Source organism: Protopterus annectens, chromosome 7.part0 (genome assembly GCF_019279795.1).
Source record: "Protopterus annectens isolate FY-2018-M chromosome 7.part0, PAN1.0, whole genome shotgun sequence".
Classification (NCBI taxonomy): Eukaryota; Metazoa; Chordata; order Ceratodontiformes; family Protopteridae; genus Protopterus; species Protopterus annectens.
In genome coordinates, this window is record NC_056739.1 from 1,023,835,052 (window position 1) to 1,023,854,725 (window position 19,674).

Sequence of the window (19,674 nt, forward strand, 5' to 3'; positions counted from 1 at the left end):
GATTCCTTACAAAAGGAATACAGGGAATAAACAAAAGTCCTACTCTCATTGCCTCAAAACCACCCCTCATTAATCAGTAGCATAAAGACTTCTGAGAAGTCATCTTTGCCTAGCATGCAAGGGATCCCTGGGCCCTGTGTTGATGAATCTAACCATCTACAAAACAAACAGTATCAGAACTGCTAGATTAAAAGATGTAAATCTTGGTTGTGACATAAACAGAACATGTTGATGAGACATATATTTCTCAGAGAATTCCCATTCTCTGGAACAGGCTCTCCATCCATGTGAAGTCGAGTTGCTCCCTATCCCTGTTTAAGTGCAACTTGGACCTATGTAATCAGAAGTTCACCCCTGGTCTGGCACCTATGTCTCTGATGGACAGATGCAGTCAGTAAATCACCCCCTATATAAACAAAATGTATGGGAGGCATTTGGGTTGCATGGCTAGGCGTATAAGGGCCCTAGAGGTCATTAGCCTAGTATGCACATACAAACCTATTATTTTTTCCTTTGTCTCTAATTCTTGAACTAACAAGGAAAGATATGTGGCAAACCTGTTTTCCTTTCATAAAGGAAACATGCTTCTTATCAAGCTGTCTAACTAGTTTGGTGTTTACACAATATCTTAGATCTCTGGTGGCATCATACGTTGTAAATATACCCCAATTTGTTTGGGGAAAAATGACAGAAAATTGAACCGATTAGTTCAAAGTAAATTAAGACACTAATTCAGGTATATAAGAAACAGGTTGTTTATAAAGTTATACAATTCTTAAGTTAGACTTTATAAGGATATTTATATGTTAATATTTGAAGCGCAGAAGTTTTTTTCTAGCTGATGCACCAGTAACCAAGGAAATAATCTTCCGAGATATGAATTTAAGATTAACTAAACTAACAGGTGCAGATGTTTTTATTTATTTATGTTAACCAGGACAAGGGAAGGTGAATCCCATTTTGTGTGGCAGCACAGGGAGAAAAGCGCTATAAAGCAGGAAATAAAAAACAACATTGCATGGTACATAATATGTGGCATAAATGCAGGGACATGGTTTTATTTACATATTAAAATCTAATAATCTTCCTACCATAATGAAACATTAATATATAGTTTAAGAAGCTGCAAAGGCTAGGAAAAAGTACATTTGGAAGGAAGTCCTTAGTGACATTGTAAAAGTAACATGATATGGCAATAACTGATAAGTGGGTGTGGTATATTAAAGATTTAACCATGGTTGGTGTGGTTTAATCACAAGGGTGAAGCCCGAGTGATTAAACAAAGGCAACAATGGGTAAATCCTCAATATATCACACCCAGGAGTTGGTTATTGCTATTACACAATAACATTATTTAAGAAATTATTTACTTTTCTTAAATAATCTCTTTGTATAACAGTGACGTGGTATTCTTTCACTTTGTTGATGTACTGTGCATTCGTACGACACTTATATTCCCACACTTACCCAGTACATCAGTCCTTTGAATTATAATGCACTCTACAAGACATTTTCCTTGACCTCCAAAACTCAACCAGCAGAAGATCCCCATGATTCAGTACTAGGATCGAGTCTATTTTCTCTCTTTATCAATAATATCTAAAGTATACTGGCTACAAACAATTATGTTCCGTATGCAATTTTTCTATTGATATTGTCCTTTCGCCAAAGCCACCGTAGTATATACAATGAGCTCATCCATATCTCCCAACTTTGATTTTGCAGAACATACCTAATTTTGCCACATATTTTTGATCTGCCTCTCCTAAAATGTTTGATTTCCTGGTAAACTGCCAGGAAACTGAAGATTACAGTCAACCAATCAATAAAGCCATGCATTATAGTTTCCTACTTCTTTTTGATCAGAAAATGCATGTTCATGCAAAATCTTTTGCTATATTAAATTATTAAATTAATTAGACTAATATTTAAACACTGACCCTAATTTTGGGACTTTTGACACCCCCATTTTATGCTTTGATTTTGTCCAGAATTCTTGAGCAAAAAGGTTTTGAGAGATGATCACATTCAGAATGTAAACTTACCAGAATAATGATCTATATTTCTAAATCTGTCAATGTAAAAAACAAACTAATGTTCTTCAGACAGTACATTTAAAAAATGTCACATCTATTGTTTTCCATTAATTTCTAGCCCTGCAAGGAACCCCAACAAATGGATATATTAATATAAAAAACTTGGAACATGTTTAGACACAGCCCTTTCTTTTAAAACTGATATTAACAAGAATGTAAATTACATACCACTTAAAACTGCCAATCAACCAATCATCATATCATCAAAGATGCAAAAAAGTTCCTAGTAAATAGTATTGCCATTCCTGTCATAATGTGATCCATCTGGTTATTACCAGCTCCACAAAAATAAATTACAGAATCACCTTCTTAAAAAATTAGCTCCTTTGTAATAATTTTATAAACCTAGTTCTTTCCAGAACCTATGCATGTTAATAAACTTCAAAAACTGCCCATCCTTTGCATGCACCTTCACCGCTGCTATATGTCTCCACAAGAATTCAGTCCACCCCATTAATTTCACAGCATCACTTATTAATTACAGCAAAAGTCTTCTCATTAACAGGATAAAAACTGAAACTCTCAGCCTCTAAATACCACACAAAAAGCTACTTTGCTATCCTTCAAACAGAACTACAGCCAAAGCTAAGGCATCACACACTACCAAAATAAACAAAAAAGATGGTGTGGTTTAGGGAGGAACAAAAACCATGAGTAAAATATATTTTGCTTTACATTTATAATAAAAAATAGCTGAGGTTAAGACCTCTTGTCTTTTTGCCACAAAGAGGACTTCATCAGAACCAAAAAGTAAATTAAGCTACACCTACCAGATGTAAATTGAATCTGGTAATAGAAATTTAAAGGATCCCAGAACTAAAAAAGGAGGTTTCATACATAAAAATTCATCACCAAAAAAATTATTTCAGATGAGAATGTCACTGATTCAAATGTTCATCCAAGAAAATAATTTGTAAAAAACAATGTAATGTCAAAAATATCACATAATGAAAAAAAATAAGTGAGGTCTAATAGGTCTAATTTATTTTTAGGTTCTGATGAAAAGTCCTGTTTATTGTAAAATGACAAAAGTGCTTAACTTTTGCTGTTTTTATTATGAACATTGAGCAAAATATCTTTTACTCTTGTTTTTTGCTCTTGCACACACTACACCACACTTTTTGGTTATTTATCCATCAAACAGGCCTTAGAATCATATCTCTTCATGGAGTCCACGTGCACATGTGGCACTCATGCTTATCAGTCCATGGATATAATGTGTACGCCAAGTCATACTGGTCATCATGTTCACCACTGACCACTAACTCTTGTGAGGTGAACACTTGGAAATGTATATTAGGTAATATATTGACTCACTCGAGGTCAGCTTGGGCAGAGGCACAAGAAATAAATCTATATTCGATTCTATTTCATTACAGCTTTTGTGCAAAGATTTTACAGGTCATATGGAGTGGCTAGTACACTGTCAAATACTGATCGGAATTTATAAAGTGTACAATAAAAAAAAATAGTTAATGAATTAAGTAGACCCAGTTTGTCTTTAAGTTTTGCTTTTAGTACAGTGAGCACAATTCATTTCAATCGGTGCATTTTGTAAAAGCAAGAGTGCACTCATTGTAGTGTTGATAAGTGATGCCACATCACTGTGCAGAAATAATCACTGCTTAGGAAACAATAATAAAGAAGTGCAGCACAAATATCTGCAACACAATTCGTAATGAGTAAGTAGTCAAATGTGAATAAGGTAGCTGGCAGCAGCAGCAGCAGTGTGTATATGAATTCAGGGGAGAAGTGCTGCTTTTGGAGTTTTGGGTTTTGTCTAAACAACGACTACCTGCTTTGTTTAGTTAAGTACCTGTTTCATAAAAAGGTTTCTAGTAAAAACAGTGGCAGTAAGGACGTGCTTCCTCTTCCCCGCTGATGTGCTACTTGGGGTATGAAGTGGATTACCTCCTCATGTGTGGATGAAGGAGGAACTACCCTCCTGCAGAAAATGCTGTTCTTTTTTTATTTTCACTGAATTCAGTAGTTTGAGCAGTTGATATGTTTTTTTCCCACTGGAATGAACGCTGACAAAAAAATATATATTTATACTGAGCCATATACCCAAATTAAGCCTACAGGCATTGTTACACTGTTGGCTGCATGCAGCTGGAATGGCAAATAAGTATGACTACATACACAGCTTCTCTCTGTTACTGTATAACTTGCTGATTAAGAACTTTCACTGCTACGTACAAGACCTGTGTCAGGTGTGCTTCTAAAGAGACATTAATTTGTCACTAATTATATACATCTACTTATGTGGATTCTGCTGCTTCTTGACATCTCGTTTCATGATAACCAGCACAACATTACTTCTTCCATCTTATAATTCTTAAATCTTATTTTTTAAGGTGCTTATGTTATGACCATCAAGAAAATTCACTTTATCTGAAAATCATTGTTATTCTGGGCCTATCTTTAGTGTTAGCCTTCAAGGGATTGATGGGGGGGGGGGGTGTACGAAAATTGCATTTCAAAGGCATTTTATGTTTTCTGAATGATAAGAAAACTGCTAATAAATTTAGGAAAATATTCTCTCAAAACAGATTATCATGAGTTGAATATCAAAAGATCCATCAACAAATAGGACATGATGTCTTGTTGTTACTATATAATAACATTATTTCTGCCATTATATGTTGTCAGTTGATAGACTAATTTTTTTTTTTTTTTTTTTTTTTTTTTTTATGTCTTTCTTCTTGCAGGACCTCCTGGGCCTCCAGGTAAGAATATTGATTTGAACGATTCTCAGAGTACATGAACTTACTAATCTGAGTACATGAACTTATTAATCAATGCACAAGTCTGTGCATAGGAACACTTGATAACTATCATCTACAAATGGACTGTATAAAAATAATTAGTTTCCCCTCCAAATGTGTAATTTATTTATATGTCATTGGGCAATAACAGCTATGTTGCTTTACTGGAAGAAATGGTTTCATACACTTATGATTTTTTTTTCTTATGTTTTCAACCTGACCATATTGCCTCTCCTCGATTGTTCAGGTAACCTGCTCATTTCACAAAGGTTAAGAGCTACACAGTCTGTTTGCTCCCATGGGGAGGAAGTAAAGTAAACCATCAAGTACAATCCACAGAGCCACAAAGCCAAGAGCACAGCATCCATGGGACCTGACAACATCCCAGGCTGCATTCTACATGAACTACAGAATGAACTGGCACCCCACCTAAGTACCATGTTCAATGATAGTCTCACCTCAGACTTTGTGCCCACTGAATGACGCACAGCAATGGTTATCCTACTCCACAAAGGGGGATCCACCACGGACCCTGGGAACTGCCGCCCCATTAGCCTGACGAGCCTGGTCTGCAAGGCCATGGAACATATCATCATGGAACTTATAAACAAAGACATTGGTAATCCCCAAACTCTGGACCCCATCCAGTCTGGGTTTGTAAAAGCCAGATCATGTCTCCTAAACCTGATAGACTTCTTTGAAGCAGTCACCAAAGCCGTAGATGAGGGTAAGGTGGTTCACACAACCTATCTAGAGATTAAGGCTTTTGACACCACCCCCCACTCTGGAATTATAAATAAGCTCACTAAACTAGGTATAAATCCCTATGTCACAAGATGGGTTAACAAATGGCTCATTGACAGACACCCACACTGTAAAAGTAGCAGACTCCAAATCTGACTTCAGACCAGTGACAAGTGGAGTACCACAGGGTTCAGTCCTGGGTCCTCTCCTGTTTGGTATCTACTTCTCTGAAGTACAGGCTAACACAGAAGGTCTTTGGCTAATGAAGTTCGCAGATGACTGCAAACTAGGAGCCATAATCGAAACTCCTAACAATGTGGACATCCTACAAAAGGGCCTCACTAAGACAGATACCTGGTGTCAAAGTCATGGCCTCAAGCTCAATGCCAAAAAGTTCACTGTCATCCCTTTTGGTAAAAACTCTGCACCCATGAACTATTACATTGGTGGTAGTCTACTTAACACTGAAAGTGTGATAAGAGACCTTGGAACACAGATGGACAGTAGTCTCTCCTTTGATAATCACACTGCCACAGTAGTCAGGAAATCCTTCTATGTGGCACACCTCATCACAAAAGGTTTCTCATCCAGGAAAAAAGAGGTAATTGTTCCCCTCTACTCATCATTTATTAGACCCAATATAGAGTACAATGCCCCTTTGGTATGTACCTCACAAGACATCTACAAAAACTGGAAAGGCCGCAGAAATACCTCACAAAGAGGATTACCGGCCTCAAACAGATGGCCTATGCAGACAGTCTCAAAAAATTCCAGCTTTACTCCGTCGCATGTCGCCTACTCAGAGGCGATCTCTGCCTAACATACAAAACTATGTCAAACCCAGAGCTGTTGGACATTCTCCACTTAAAGAAATCCCAATCCCTCTGAACTACACGCTCTAGGGACCTAAGCCTTGTCACCACAATAAACAGAACATGCTGGAAGGATAGATTCCTGTCCCAGAGACTTCCCATACTCTGGAACAGACTACCTATCTATATCAAACAAAGCTCCTCATTAGCACTCTTCAAGAAAAATCTTGATGATTGGATGGGAAATAGGAAATTCACCCCGGGGATCACTTCTGTGGCTCTGCTCGACAGGAGCACAGAAAAATTATTTTCTTGGGTGGTGAAAGCCAGGGTACCTTTTTGGCTAGGCTTATATAGGTCCTAGGACCAATAGCCTAGTACCTACCTATGATCCTATGAACCTATGAACAGGTTCTACTTGGCCCCTTGCATGCCTTCTTGGCACAGCCAGGGTTTAGAAAAGGGTATTGGATAGAAATGTCACTAGGTATTGTGAGTGATGTATGCCTGCAGATGGCCCCACCTACCTTGGACCAAATGGCTCTGTAGTTTCTCCACTTCTGATCAAGAAACTTGAACAAAGCAGCATTCCTGAGTATTTACCCCTCACACCCCACAGGAAGTGACATCAGGGCCTCTTCACTCTTTGCTGATGTCATCTGCTCCTGCAGTCCTGAGACTAATAATCAATCATCTAAATGTGTCACTTTGATAGGCAGTGTCAGATTATGTATGCTAAAATCATTATGTACATGACTGCTCCTATATAGTACATGATACATATACAGAGTTTTAATCTAAATGCACTAAACAAGCACAATTTTTTACAGGCATATTATGTACACAAGATTAGCATTTACATTCACACCAAAATATATATTCGCAATTTGCTCATTCATACCTATACTTTTACAGCACATATCTGTACACCAGTACAGTACAGAAGACTACACAGTCCAGAAGGGTACAAACTGCAGAATGTAAGCAGCATTAGTTATTCAGTGATTTCCTTTTAATAAAAGTGTGGTTTCCTATAACTCTGCTCATGTATAAGTGATTTTTTTTCTTTTTTAATTTATTTATTCACTTTTTATTCCACTTGCAAAGTGTCTTTTTATTGCTAATTTTAGTAATAAGCTATACAAGTAAAACATTAAACAGAGAGACATATTGATTTATGTTTAAAACCCAACCGCCAAACTAAGAAGCACATGCATTTCCAATACGCTTATCTGATAACAATGACTGTCTACCTCTATATTAAGTAGACAGTTAAGAGAATGAATAGTAGTTAATAGATTGCTAGGGTACTTATACATTAAAAATTAAATGGTGAATTATATACTATGTTCACTTCAACAGCATCATGGATATGGGATTTTTTTATACAGATTCTGCTGCAAAAACAAAAACAGGAGTTCATTAACTTCTTTTCTTTATCAAAAGCCTTTGGCTGCAAGCTAGTATAGCACAATAAGGGATTTTCACTACAGCTAGTGATTTAGAGATTCATCTTAATTCACATCACTCCTGGTGCAATACAACGCTAAAGTATGCAAAGTGCTCTGGAATAAACTGAGCAGGAAGGAGTGTGCAATTCTTAAATTTGTCTGCTGTCGGTATTGTTATTGTTTTATATTGGCTTGCATATATATGACACACTCTATATTAAACAGCTTTCATCTACTTCATTCGTTATGTGCTGCACAGTTTGTACCCTGCATATCTCTGCTACTTAATATAATCTTTGCCAGGTTACAACCTTATCCCCTAAGTATATTGCTCTAGTCCGACCAGTCAGCAATGTCTCAGACTTCAGTGGTGTGTTATTGTAAAATAAGGCATAACAAATAAAACTTGTAATGTAGGGAAACAGCACCCTATACATTCCCAACATGACATGGCTATACATCCACAGTCCAGTCTCCAAAATATGTTTAACTCCACAGTCACTGTAAACTCGTACAATGTAGGTTACAATATTTACATATATAGTAAAGAATGCAATGTGCTCTGTATGGTAATAGTGGAAAATGCTTCATGATTTTTTTAGTTTGCTACCAAGTTATGTAATTCCATTTAGAGTAGGGTTAGATCCTACTACAAGGAACCTGTCTCATTCTTTTCATATGGTGGATATCACATTAACTAAAGTAAAGTACATATAAATTGCATTTATTGTTTCTGTTATGGACATAAATCACAAGAGCAAAGAAGTCTGAAGTCTTATCCGTCCTGTGCTTTATCCATTGTACATTACTGAAGGTTATACATACTTTCTAGCAGCTCTCTGTACGCTTTCCTGCCAGGTTAGCCAGCAGCCAAAGCTTTCCCTTTTCCTGCCCACCAACATACCCTATACCTCCTCTTTCGTACATCTGTTTCCCTCTTGTCCACTTCTCAACTCACTCCTCCCTTGATTATTCTCCACCCTTCTCTGTAGTATGCAAGCTCCTTCCTCTCTCCTTCCTAATTTTCTCATGTAAGGGTCTCTGCTGCATCATACTGACTGCCCACTAGGTGGTGCTCCCATTCCTTTCTGCTCTCTCCACTTTCTTTTCTCCTCTTCTCCTTATCCTTACCCATATAGTTCTCTGACTATCCTACTACTCCATCCCTTACCATTTCTCCCTTAATTACCTGTCCTCTTCTCCTCACTACTTATACTCATCTCTATTTTCCCCTTATATGTCTCTGTTCCATCTTCTTCTGTCATCTCTTTACATCTATCCACTACTCTGATTTGCTGCCAGTCTTACATCTTACTTCACAGCTGTGCAAGCTTACCTTCTGGCTCTCATACTCCACTGATTGTTTTCCTTCCATTTTCTACTTCCTTTGGCTCTTCCCGCTCCATTCGCCCTGCGGGCTCACTCTGCTCCCCTACCCTACCCCCAATTCCCACCCATCCCCAGTACCTCTACATTTCTACTTTCTAACCCCTCCTACAAATTCCAATCAGCCTCTCTGTATCTTCTCCTCATTACCCCTCCCACTTGTGACTCCTCCCACTCCACTCAAGCCTGCACTCCTACCCACACTAAGACTAATTTTTCACATCCTCTCCCACTTCCTTACCTCTCTTCCTCAAATAGCCTGCAAACTTCAATCTTTTCTCTTCCCAATCCCCCTCCTCCCTAAGTATGCCCTCCCATATCCTTCACACAATCCTTAGCCCATGCTCCCTTCTTGCACTTCTAATTCCTCTCTATCTTACTACTTCCTTCCCTCCCTCAGCTCCCTTACACCTACCCACTTCTCAAACTATCCACTGCTCTCACTCTCCACCTGCTTTCATTACCCACTACAATGCCATATCTTCCTCTCTTATTCCTCCTAAACTACTGTACCTATTCCTTCCTAAACTCCTCTCAACTACAACAACTACCTTCACTGTTACACTAATACCATCTCCAAACAACTTCTCTCTCAATAAATCCAAACAACTAAAAGCTAATCCCTATAATGACCTAGCCTTATCTGGAGATATCCATCCCAACCCCGGTCCTTGCTTTTCTACTAACAACTCTCTCCCCCCACCCCCTACTTCTTCCATAGCACACTCCAACTCCACCCTTCCCTTTTCCACTCCTACCTCCTCTCTTAACTCCCTTAAGTTCTTTACTATAAATGCCCAGAGCCTAAATAATAAAATACACCAAATACAAGCTTGGATTTGCCACAACCAACCTGACATCTTAGCAGTCTCTGAAACTTGGCTAAAACCCCATACTGCAGACTCTGAAATCCTTCCTACTGGTTACCAAATCCATAGAAGCGACCGTCTAAACAGAAAAGGAGGAGGCTCTGCACTAATCTACTCTAACCTTCTCTCTGTAATCTCTCTACAAACTCCAATTCCACAATTCAAAAACTCTGAACTAACAACTAGTCTCCTACGACTAAATAAACACAAAAATATCTGCATTATCTCCCTTTATATATCCCCTGGCGACAACATCTCTACCCTTGAAAATATTCTTCACTGGGCCTCAACCAAAATAAAATTTGAAACTTTCATCCTTGGCGATGTTAATATTGATTGGAATAAAATTAACTCTCCTTCTCCCTCCCTATTCATTAACCTGTACAACTTTACCCAAGTAATTCACACTATCACACGCCCAAATAAACACCACCCCCCAGGATCCATCATCGACTGGATCTTAGACTCCCACCCAAACAAAATAACACTCTCTGGCACTATCCCAGACACCTTTAGTGACCATCTCCCTGCATTCATACATCGCTCAAACAACACCACTAAACATCAGCACCATTACATCCACACTGTAATCTCAGCAACTTCAACCCCTCTAAATTTTCAAACACTCTTAAACACATTAACTGGCAAATTCTAAATACTCTTCCCCTTGACAACGCAGTAGAACATTTCAACTCCACTTTCCTAAAAATTCTCAACTCCCAAGCCCCACCAAGAAACAAACGAGTCAAAACTAATTCTGCTCCATGGCTCTCCAAAGAAACCAAACAAATCATGAATTGTAGGGACAAACACTGGAAGCTCTACCAGAAAAATAAGATACCTTCCACCCTGCTTCAATACACACAACTTCGCAACCAAGCAAAAAAACTAATCATCTCTGACAAAAAAAACTATTATAATAAACTTCAGTCTAACAATAACGTAAACCCAAAACAATTCTGGAAATCTATTAATTCCCTACTCCTCCCAGGATCCAGGAATAATCCCTGCCCTGACCCTAGCATAACTGACTCAGAACTCAGCTCTCTCTTTAACACATTTTTTACTGACTCTATAGCTAATCTTACCAAATCTTTCCCAGACAACAATCCTTCCTACTCTCATTCCTCTTCTCCCTCCTACCCTCCTCACTCCCCTCCTAATTTCAATCTCAAACCTGTTCCAACTACTTTTATAAAGAGACTCCTCACTAAACTAAAGCCTTGCTCAAATGCCCCTGACAACATACCCTCCTCCTTCCTCAAAGCTGCTGCTGAAGGTATTGCCATCCCTATCAGCATCCTAATCAATAGATCTTTAAAAGAATCTTACGTACCCAAACTCTGGCGTGCTGCCTTCATCCTTCCTCTTCATAAAGGAGGCAAAAACACTAATATCTCCAACTTCCGCCCAATCACCCTTCTTTCACCTATATCAAAAATTCTTGAAAAATGTGTCCACCACCAACTTATGCCTTTCTTAACCCAAAATAACCTCATAACTCCCACCCAGCATGGTTTCCGCCCTGGCCACAGCACCATTACCGCCTTACTATCCTTCTTAGATACAGTAAATCGGGCTTGAGACTCCGGTTTACTAGTATCCTCAACACTACTAGATCTTTCTAAAGCCTTCGACACTATCTCCCACAATCACCTACTCTGTCATCTCTCTAACCTTCATCTTTCCCCTGAAACCCTCTCCTGGTTCTCCAGCTACCTATCTGACAGATCACAAGCTGTCAGATGGAATAACTCTACCTCCTCATTCCTGCCCACTCCCACCGGTGTTCCCCAGGGATCCATCCTTGGACCCATGCTTTTCAACATCTTCATAAATAACCTTCACTCTGTCATCCCTGACACAACAGTTATCCAATACGCTGATGACTCCACCTTAGTTTGCTCCGCTGCCAACTTGCCAGAATTACTGTCAAAAACTCAAATAGCTTTTTCTACTACTGAGAACTGGATGCACTGCAACCATCTCTCTCTCAACTCTAATAAATCTAAAATACTTCTCTTCCCACCCTCCAGGGGCTACTCCTTCGACAAAAATGCTTTCAAAGTCCTTAGCCAAAACAACACTGCCATAGAAGTGGTTCCTTCTGCAAAACTCCTAGGTATCACCATAGATGAATACCTCAAATTTGATATCCACGCAACAAAACATCAAGAAAACCCACCAAAAACTTGGTATGCTCTACAGGAATAACCGCTTTCTCTCCAACTCCTCCAGGCATACTTTAGCAACTACCTATCTCCTTCCTTCCTTACTATATGCAGCCCCTCTTCTAACTAACCTGTCTTCTTCCCTCACCTCTAAACTTGAAACTTGCTACAATAAAATCTCCAAATTCGCAACCAAATCCAAAACCTGTTCTCACCACTGCCTCTCCCTACAATCATTGAACTGGCTGGAACTCCCTAACTACCTCGACTACCTCCAACTTACCACTGCTCACAAATTAATATTTTTTCCTAATAAGTGCCCAGCTCTAACAAACATCCTTCCCCCTTACATCCCAACCAGATCCCTGAGATCTGAACATCAAAATTTCATCGCTATTCATAAACCCAAACGCCCTGCAGGCCAACTCCTTCTCTCTTTCATAGTAGGCAAAAAATGGAACTCTCTTCCTCCCTCACTTAGGACAATACCTTACCCAGAATCTTTCAAAACTCAACTTTTCTCATTTCTATCCTCCAAACACAAATGCTCCTGCTTTCACCCTACATAAATACAAATACATTTCCCCATAGAGCCTACTAAACTCCTGATGCAAACTTCACTACGTCCTCTCCTTTTCTGTTTACCTTACTCAAACTTATTCCATCACCTTCTGTTATTTCAATTTCTCTCTCAACTCTTAGCATGTGTATAACACAACTGTCCAGTAATCACTGATGCCTATTTCTTGACAATTGATTCCTATTGCTCTGAATGTAAAAACCTGCAACTTTGTCTCATTGCTTGTACAATGACAATTTATTATTTTACTATACCTGTTTTGCATGAATTCATACTTGTATTTTTACCTCTGTATTTGAAATTTCTTTTTGTAACCTCTAATTGTGTGTAGTGTGTGTTTTTTTTTTTTTTTTGTGGAGCTTTTCTCCCCGGGCCTCCACTGAAAATGGGCACTTTCTGGCCCGGTGGACTTCCCCGGTAATCAAACTGAAATAAATAAATAAATTACTTTTTTTAAACAAAAGAAAATAAAAGTACGTTGGTTCATGAGTAAGGAACATGCACTGGAACTATTTGTTGCAGTGACTGAATGACAAACAAAAGTAAACTCCTACATATGTTGAAGATAATATTACCTATAAGTTTAGGGATATGTTGCAAGGGGAACATTTGCTGGCCTCTTGTCACAGGTGGGTGACAAAGAGAGATCAAAGCCATCAGCTGTAACTCACTAGGAAGATAGGGACAGTAGAAATAGTAAGAAAATTGCTAAATCTGTTTATGAAGAAAGAAACAGCTATGACAATGTATTTATTGAGACTGCCCGTGGTCAGGATGGGGAAATGGCTAAAAGTGAAAATAGCAAAATGGTGAAGGGCCAATGGAAGCAAGACTGTCTGATAAAAACAGAAATGATACTTGAAAGGAACACTTGGAAGGGTATCCCTCAAGTATAATGGAAATCTGATATTTCAAATGGCCACATAGATGGAATTTAAAAGGGTCTCATGGAAGACATCTCTCATTTGTAAAGTAAATGAAAGAATCTATGCATACAATTAAGCATGTCTTCTTACACTTCCTCCTTAGAGGTTGCAGTTCTAATATGGCTTAGTTGATACTGATGGTATAATTAGATTTAAATAAATTGTGTGACTGTTTTTTTTCAAGGAACATTGTCAAAATCTTTTGTTCAGAGTAACATCATACATTGTTATATATTTTTTGTTTGCTTGTTTTGTTTGTTAATTACTGACAATTGCCACTGCATTTTTGTCTGATTCTGATTCTGACCTAGACTGTGTATTTTCTGTTAATTTAAAAGTTGTAGTGATTAATTTTCTTGCAGTTGTATGACTAAGTCAAACCTGTGACTGAAGAAATTATGAGAGTATGCCAAGGGTACCAACTACAAAAATAAGTAAAATTAACTATTGTTGCTAATTTGACCAAGGAAAGGATAATAAAACTATTTCTAGGTACCTGCAAATTGCAATAACCAAATTGTGTCTTTTAAAGAACTCGACTGACTGCTGTCTCAACAGGTTTTCGTATAAAGTCAGGACTTAGAGCATGGGAGTTCTTAGTAAATATTAAAAGACTCAGAAGGTAAAGGAATGGCAAAGTGGACTCACAATGAGGTGAGACAAAGTACATGGCAAGAAAACGAAGCAAAGTCACATTAAAATGGACATCCCATCATGCCACTTTGTGGTAGAACAAATAATTCACAATAAGATAATATTTTTCACATGAAATAATGCAGCATTGTCGGTACTGCACAGGCTGTTATGACTGGATCAATCCATGGTCACCATTTGGCTCATATTAAGCTATTTTCTTTTAAGGATCATCTCATTGTGATTTGTCTCTTTCTCCACTGTGGTCTGATCTCAGTGATAGATTATCATGTGCTTGAGGAGGGACATGGAAATCCCACCACATTTGTAGGGCTAGTCTTCTCCATTAGATGAGTTAAGATGACCCCTAATGAATACCGCAACCATTCTTTTCAGTTTCTCCTCACAGTCTTCTTGTAAGTGGTGTGCACTGTAATAAGTTATAGTGCAGCATGTTAATGACTTAACCAATGTATGTGTTTTGTTTGATATGGGTTGGATTCAGTAAAGGTGGTACACACTGTGTGAATATGGTATATAAAATCTGGTTGGTATATATGAAGTATGGTCTACAATGTATAAGTAAGTTATAGTAACCTAACAATGCCATATAAAGGAGATTAAGAGATCAAAGAGTGAAATTCAGAGATGCCCACCATACCATAATCCAAGTATAATATGAAAGCATCTCATCTGAACTACTGACATATGCCCATTTCAGACACAGGTTCTGATGTCTATCACTCCAAAGTCACTGTGTTGCAGTGTGCCATGAATGTTATAAAGAGCAGAAGCTCAGTGTGCCATTAATTTTCCATGATGGACAGAGTATTGCAGTGTAATAGTAGGTATGCAGCTAGTGACAGCAAGAAGGTCTGACATTGCTGGCCCTATAGCTATAAATGCCACAGAAACTGCTGGAATAGGAGAGTTATATTACTTAAAGACATTCAACCTCACATGCTATGGGTCTACAGCAACATACTGAAGTCAGCACTGGGGGATGAGATTATATTATTTTATAGATGCTCAGTGTCACAGGTGCTGTGCCCATGTGATTAATAGTGCAGGGGTTGCTTGGGGAAGGTAGTTCACAAAAATAGTGATTGTGCACAGCAAGGCAATATAGTGGACCCAACACTACTATAATGGCTACATATATACACAGCCATTTGTGAGCAGACACACATTACTTCATGCAGAAGCCATGTGGACCTCTGCTGCTAGCACTATTATGTGGGAATTAGGACCACTGCTGCTAGCACTATTATGTGGGAATTAGGACCACTGCTGCTAGCACTATTATGTGGGAATTAGGACCACTGCTGCTAGCACTATTATGTGGGAATTAGGACCACTGCTGCTAGCACTATTATGTGGGAATTAGCAATGTAATCCAGAAACGTAATAAACAGCATTGGATCTGTTACACATTTCCATATAAAGCTGTCTATTATTGACTCACCTGCACTTTGTACTTTTTCATTGATGTGATAGTAGAGCCATGTTATAGCTCTAAAGTGACCTGTACTAATATGAAATGTGTGGGGACAGTTTGGTGTTATTATGTGACAGTAACAGATATATGGAGCTACTAGCAACTACATGGCTGGTATGTCGACCTCTCTAATGCCAACACATTTATATCAACAAACATTGGACCACTACTGCTCTCCGTGGAGCATGCAAAGTTAACAAACAGCATTTCTGAAGGGGATGCAAGCCTCCATGAGCCATCCACATGCCCTGCTAATTATATATACTAACTCCAAGATCACACAATCCTTAGGGAAAGGGTATATTCCCCAACCCTGAGGACTGTCCATTCTCACAGTACTGATAACCATTTGCACTGCTGATCACCAATATAGAGGTCAGTTTTAGCTTAAATTAACCAATGCCAAGGGGAACACTGTGTGTGTATGTGTGTGTGTGTGTGTGTGTGTGTGTGTGTGTGTGTGTGTGTGTGTGTGTGTGTGTGTGTGTGTGTGTGCGCGTGTGTGCGTGTGTGTGTGCGTGTGTGTGTGTGTGTGTGTATCTCTCTCTATATGTATGTATATATATATATATACATACATATAGAAAGAGATAGAGAGAGATATACACACACATACACACACACACACACACACACACACACACACACACACACACACACACACACACACACACACACACACACACACACACACACACACACACACACACACACACACTCACACACACACACACACACACACACACACACACACACACACACACACACACACACACACACTCACACACACTTATTCACACATACATATGTTGTTCTTTAAAGTACTGCCACGCTCCACTGGTTACAATGCTTTGCTGATTATTTTTATAGTGCTTACAATAAAATTATTTTTAAGTTTCTTGTTCTTGAGTTCAAATTTGTGACTCATTTTCATCTGGTACTAAACATTTGGCATATTCACAATTATTCTGAATAAGCGACCCAATTTAGAATATTTCAAAGCCTACTGCCCTTCATATGGTATCTAAAATTTTACAATTGTTAAGGTTTAAAATTATTTTAGGAAAGCATATTCCTTTAAAACAATTATCCTCCAATAGAAGGAGAAACTATTTAATTTAATAATTCCATCTTCAGGTGATCACCTGTACTGTCATAGAGACATAGCTTATGGATATCAATCAAACACCAGTTTTAAAGAGCAGCCAGAAGTTTGATTCAGTGTTATATGCCACTTTCTAAATAATGGATTGGTTTCATAGTCCTATTTCATGTTTTACCTAATACACTGGCTGTTACGTACAATATAAGTTGTGCTGTGCATCTTAGGTTTCAACTTTTCAATAACTTTGAAGTGCCTGCTTAAAAAGATAATGAAATGAAATTGAACCAAACTGACTGTATCTGTGTTTTCATAAAGGTCCACCTGGCATGGATGGATTACCAGGACACAATGGCTCTGATGGATTGCCGGGTCTTCCAGGGTCCAAAGGAGAGCCAGGGCCTATAATGAGAAGAGGAAAACAAGGTAACAATTATTGAAAGTTTTTTACAACCACAGTTACAAAAGAACTAAAGTAAAGCTTTTTCTGTTCTAACAGAGCATTAGTCATAGTGCATAAATTAACTGATAGTCTCACGAAAAATTGCTTTGTTATTTTTTCACAGTTTTTGTTATAAATTGCTAATCCGTTTAAATTAGCTGAATGACAATAATCCACAGGAGATATTGGTGTTTAGCAGCTAAAAGATTTCTACAAGCACAGCTTTCTAGATGTGGTTTGTGGGCAACAGAATGCAAATCTGAGATTGTGAGTTCTTGTAATACAGCAACTACATGCTGTACAATTCATCCTGTTTTGTCTTGAAACCACACCTCTCAACCTTCAGACATTGAAAATAAAAACAAAGGCCCTTGAAAAGTAGGAACATCAGGCTAAACATCTGGGCACATAATTAGCATAAAATGTGAATATCGAATAGCAAATAACTCTTTCCACTTCCAGTAGGAATGTGGAATACTACTCAGAAGCATGTTTACTAAACAGAGTAGCAAAAATGGTGAATATTTACAAGCACATTATCAGACAGTATAAACTCTGAAGATTTTAATGAACTGTATCACAAAATTCTGCTTCAGAAAAAGGGAGTTGTAATATGTGTGTTATTTTTCTTAAAATTACTGTTACCACTAATATATTGGTCATGTAGTGTAGTTTTCTTTGTACTAGACAGCTACAAAAATCATGCATGAAGGGAATTCAGAAAATTGCGTGAAGGGGTAAATCAAGCCTAAAAATAGAGACATACCTGCAAGAATAGGGACATCCTAAATCAGGCCTGTAAATAGAAACATTCCTCCAAAATAGAGACAATTGAGTAGTCTGCTTGATATTAGACAAACTACAAATAAAAATACATTTACTGAAACGTTGAACCAGAAAGCACAAAGAATTCATCTCTGTAAAAGACCTATCATTTAAGTAGCACAGTCTCTGTACCGTTAAGCACCTGAAGTGTTGTGACACTTTCACTGGGCATCAGGCCTGAACCAGTAACAAAAGGTGTACAACTAAAAATATATATATCATCCCTAGTTGCTACTATATGACCTAACCATCAGAGAAATCATGAGTGGAAGAATATGAACAAGGGGCTGAGGATGTCTTACCCATCCTGTAGGGGAGAGCTGGTTTAAGTCCCACAACAGGAGTGCCCCTTGAGGGAAGGCCTGGTGGTGTGGTCCAACACGTAGGGTTGCAGGTACATCAGCCTGGCTAAAGTGTGCATGCATTCCAGAGGAACATCCTGAGTCTGCAAAAATATGAACTCACAACTTCTTGGAATGTCTGCAAATTGCACTGTATCTGCCAGTAGGAGGAGTCTTATCCGGAACAATAAAAATCTTTTAGACACTTACAAGATGTTAGCTGCTGTCCACCCCTTGTACCTCCTTTGCAGTGCTTTCCCATGGCAGGAGTAGGAAGCATGAATTTGGCAAGTGGAGATGTAGCCTGATATTTGTTGGGGTTTGGGATAAGAAAGAATGGTTAAAAATACATAATAAGATAAATAAATAATAATCTGTTGTAAGATTACTATTTTCACCAACCCATTGTTATACTGTTGCCTCAACAGTCTGTATTGTTGTTTACCTCCTTTAATTACCTTCCATCCCTAATTTCAAGGCCGTTTCTGCTGGTATCGGTATTCACCCATCCACACTTGGGACCATCAAACTTCCCCTTTAACCAACCCCTATCATACTGACCACTGTATAGCTCTATAAAGATGCTCATCCACATCTCAGGAACAGACTGGGAGCACAGACATGGGTAGTTACTGTGCAGCAATCACTCAACACATCTTAGCACAGGAGACATCATTCTATTGAGGTGAACTTTGTCAAATGTAGTTATCTACGCAATAAGTAATCACTTCCGCTTAAGCAACTTGTAACTCAGCGAATGTCAAGTTCTCTATTTTTTCCCCTTAGCATTAATGCTGAAAAGGCTACCATAAATTAACCAAAAGTAGTGAGTTTTGACTACATTGATTTTCAAAAGTTATTTCCTTTTAAGAACATATCAATGCATCAACCAAAACAGCCAGAAAGCTTTTTTGTCTGCTTTGGAAACATTTCATAGATGAAAATACCCATCACCCAAATGTATATGAAATATATCGCTATTGTCATCTGTAGACTAAAACTTTCCCCTCTCCCTAGGTGTAATATGCAA

At 38.4% G+C, this 19,674-nt stretch overlaps 1 protein-coding gene across 1 annotated transcript in view; it reads left to right on the forward strand.

Annotated features, from left to right (window-relative positions):
* GLDN (gliomedin) overlaps positions 1–19,674 on the forward strand; it is a 333,993-nt gene that overhangs the window by 58,953 nt on the left and 255,366 nt on the right. Inside the window, exons 3-4 of the mRNA XM_044077573.1 lie at positions 4,808–4,825; positions 17,355–17,462. Coding sequence (XP_043933508.1) covers positions 4,808–4,825; positions 17,355–17,462 — 126 coding nt within the window. The remainder of the gene's footprint in view (positions 1–4,807; positions 4,826–17,354; positions 17,463–19,674) is intronic.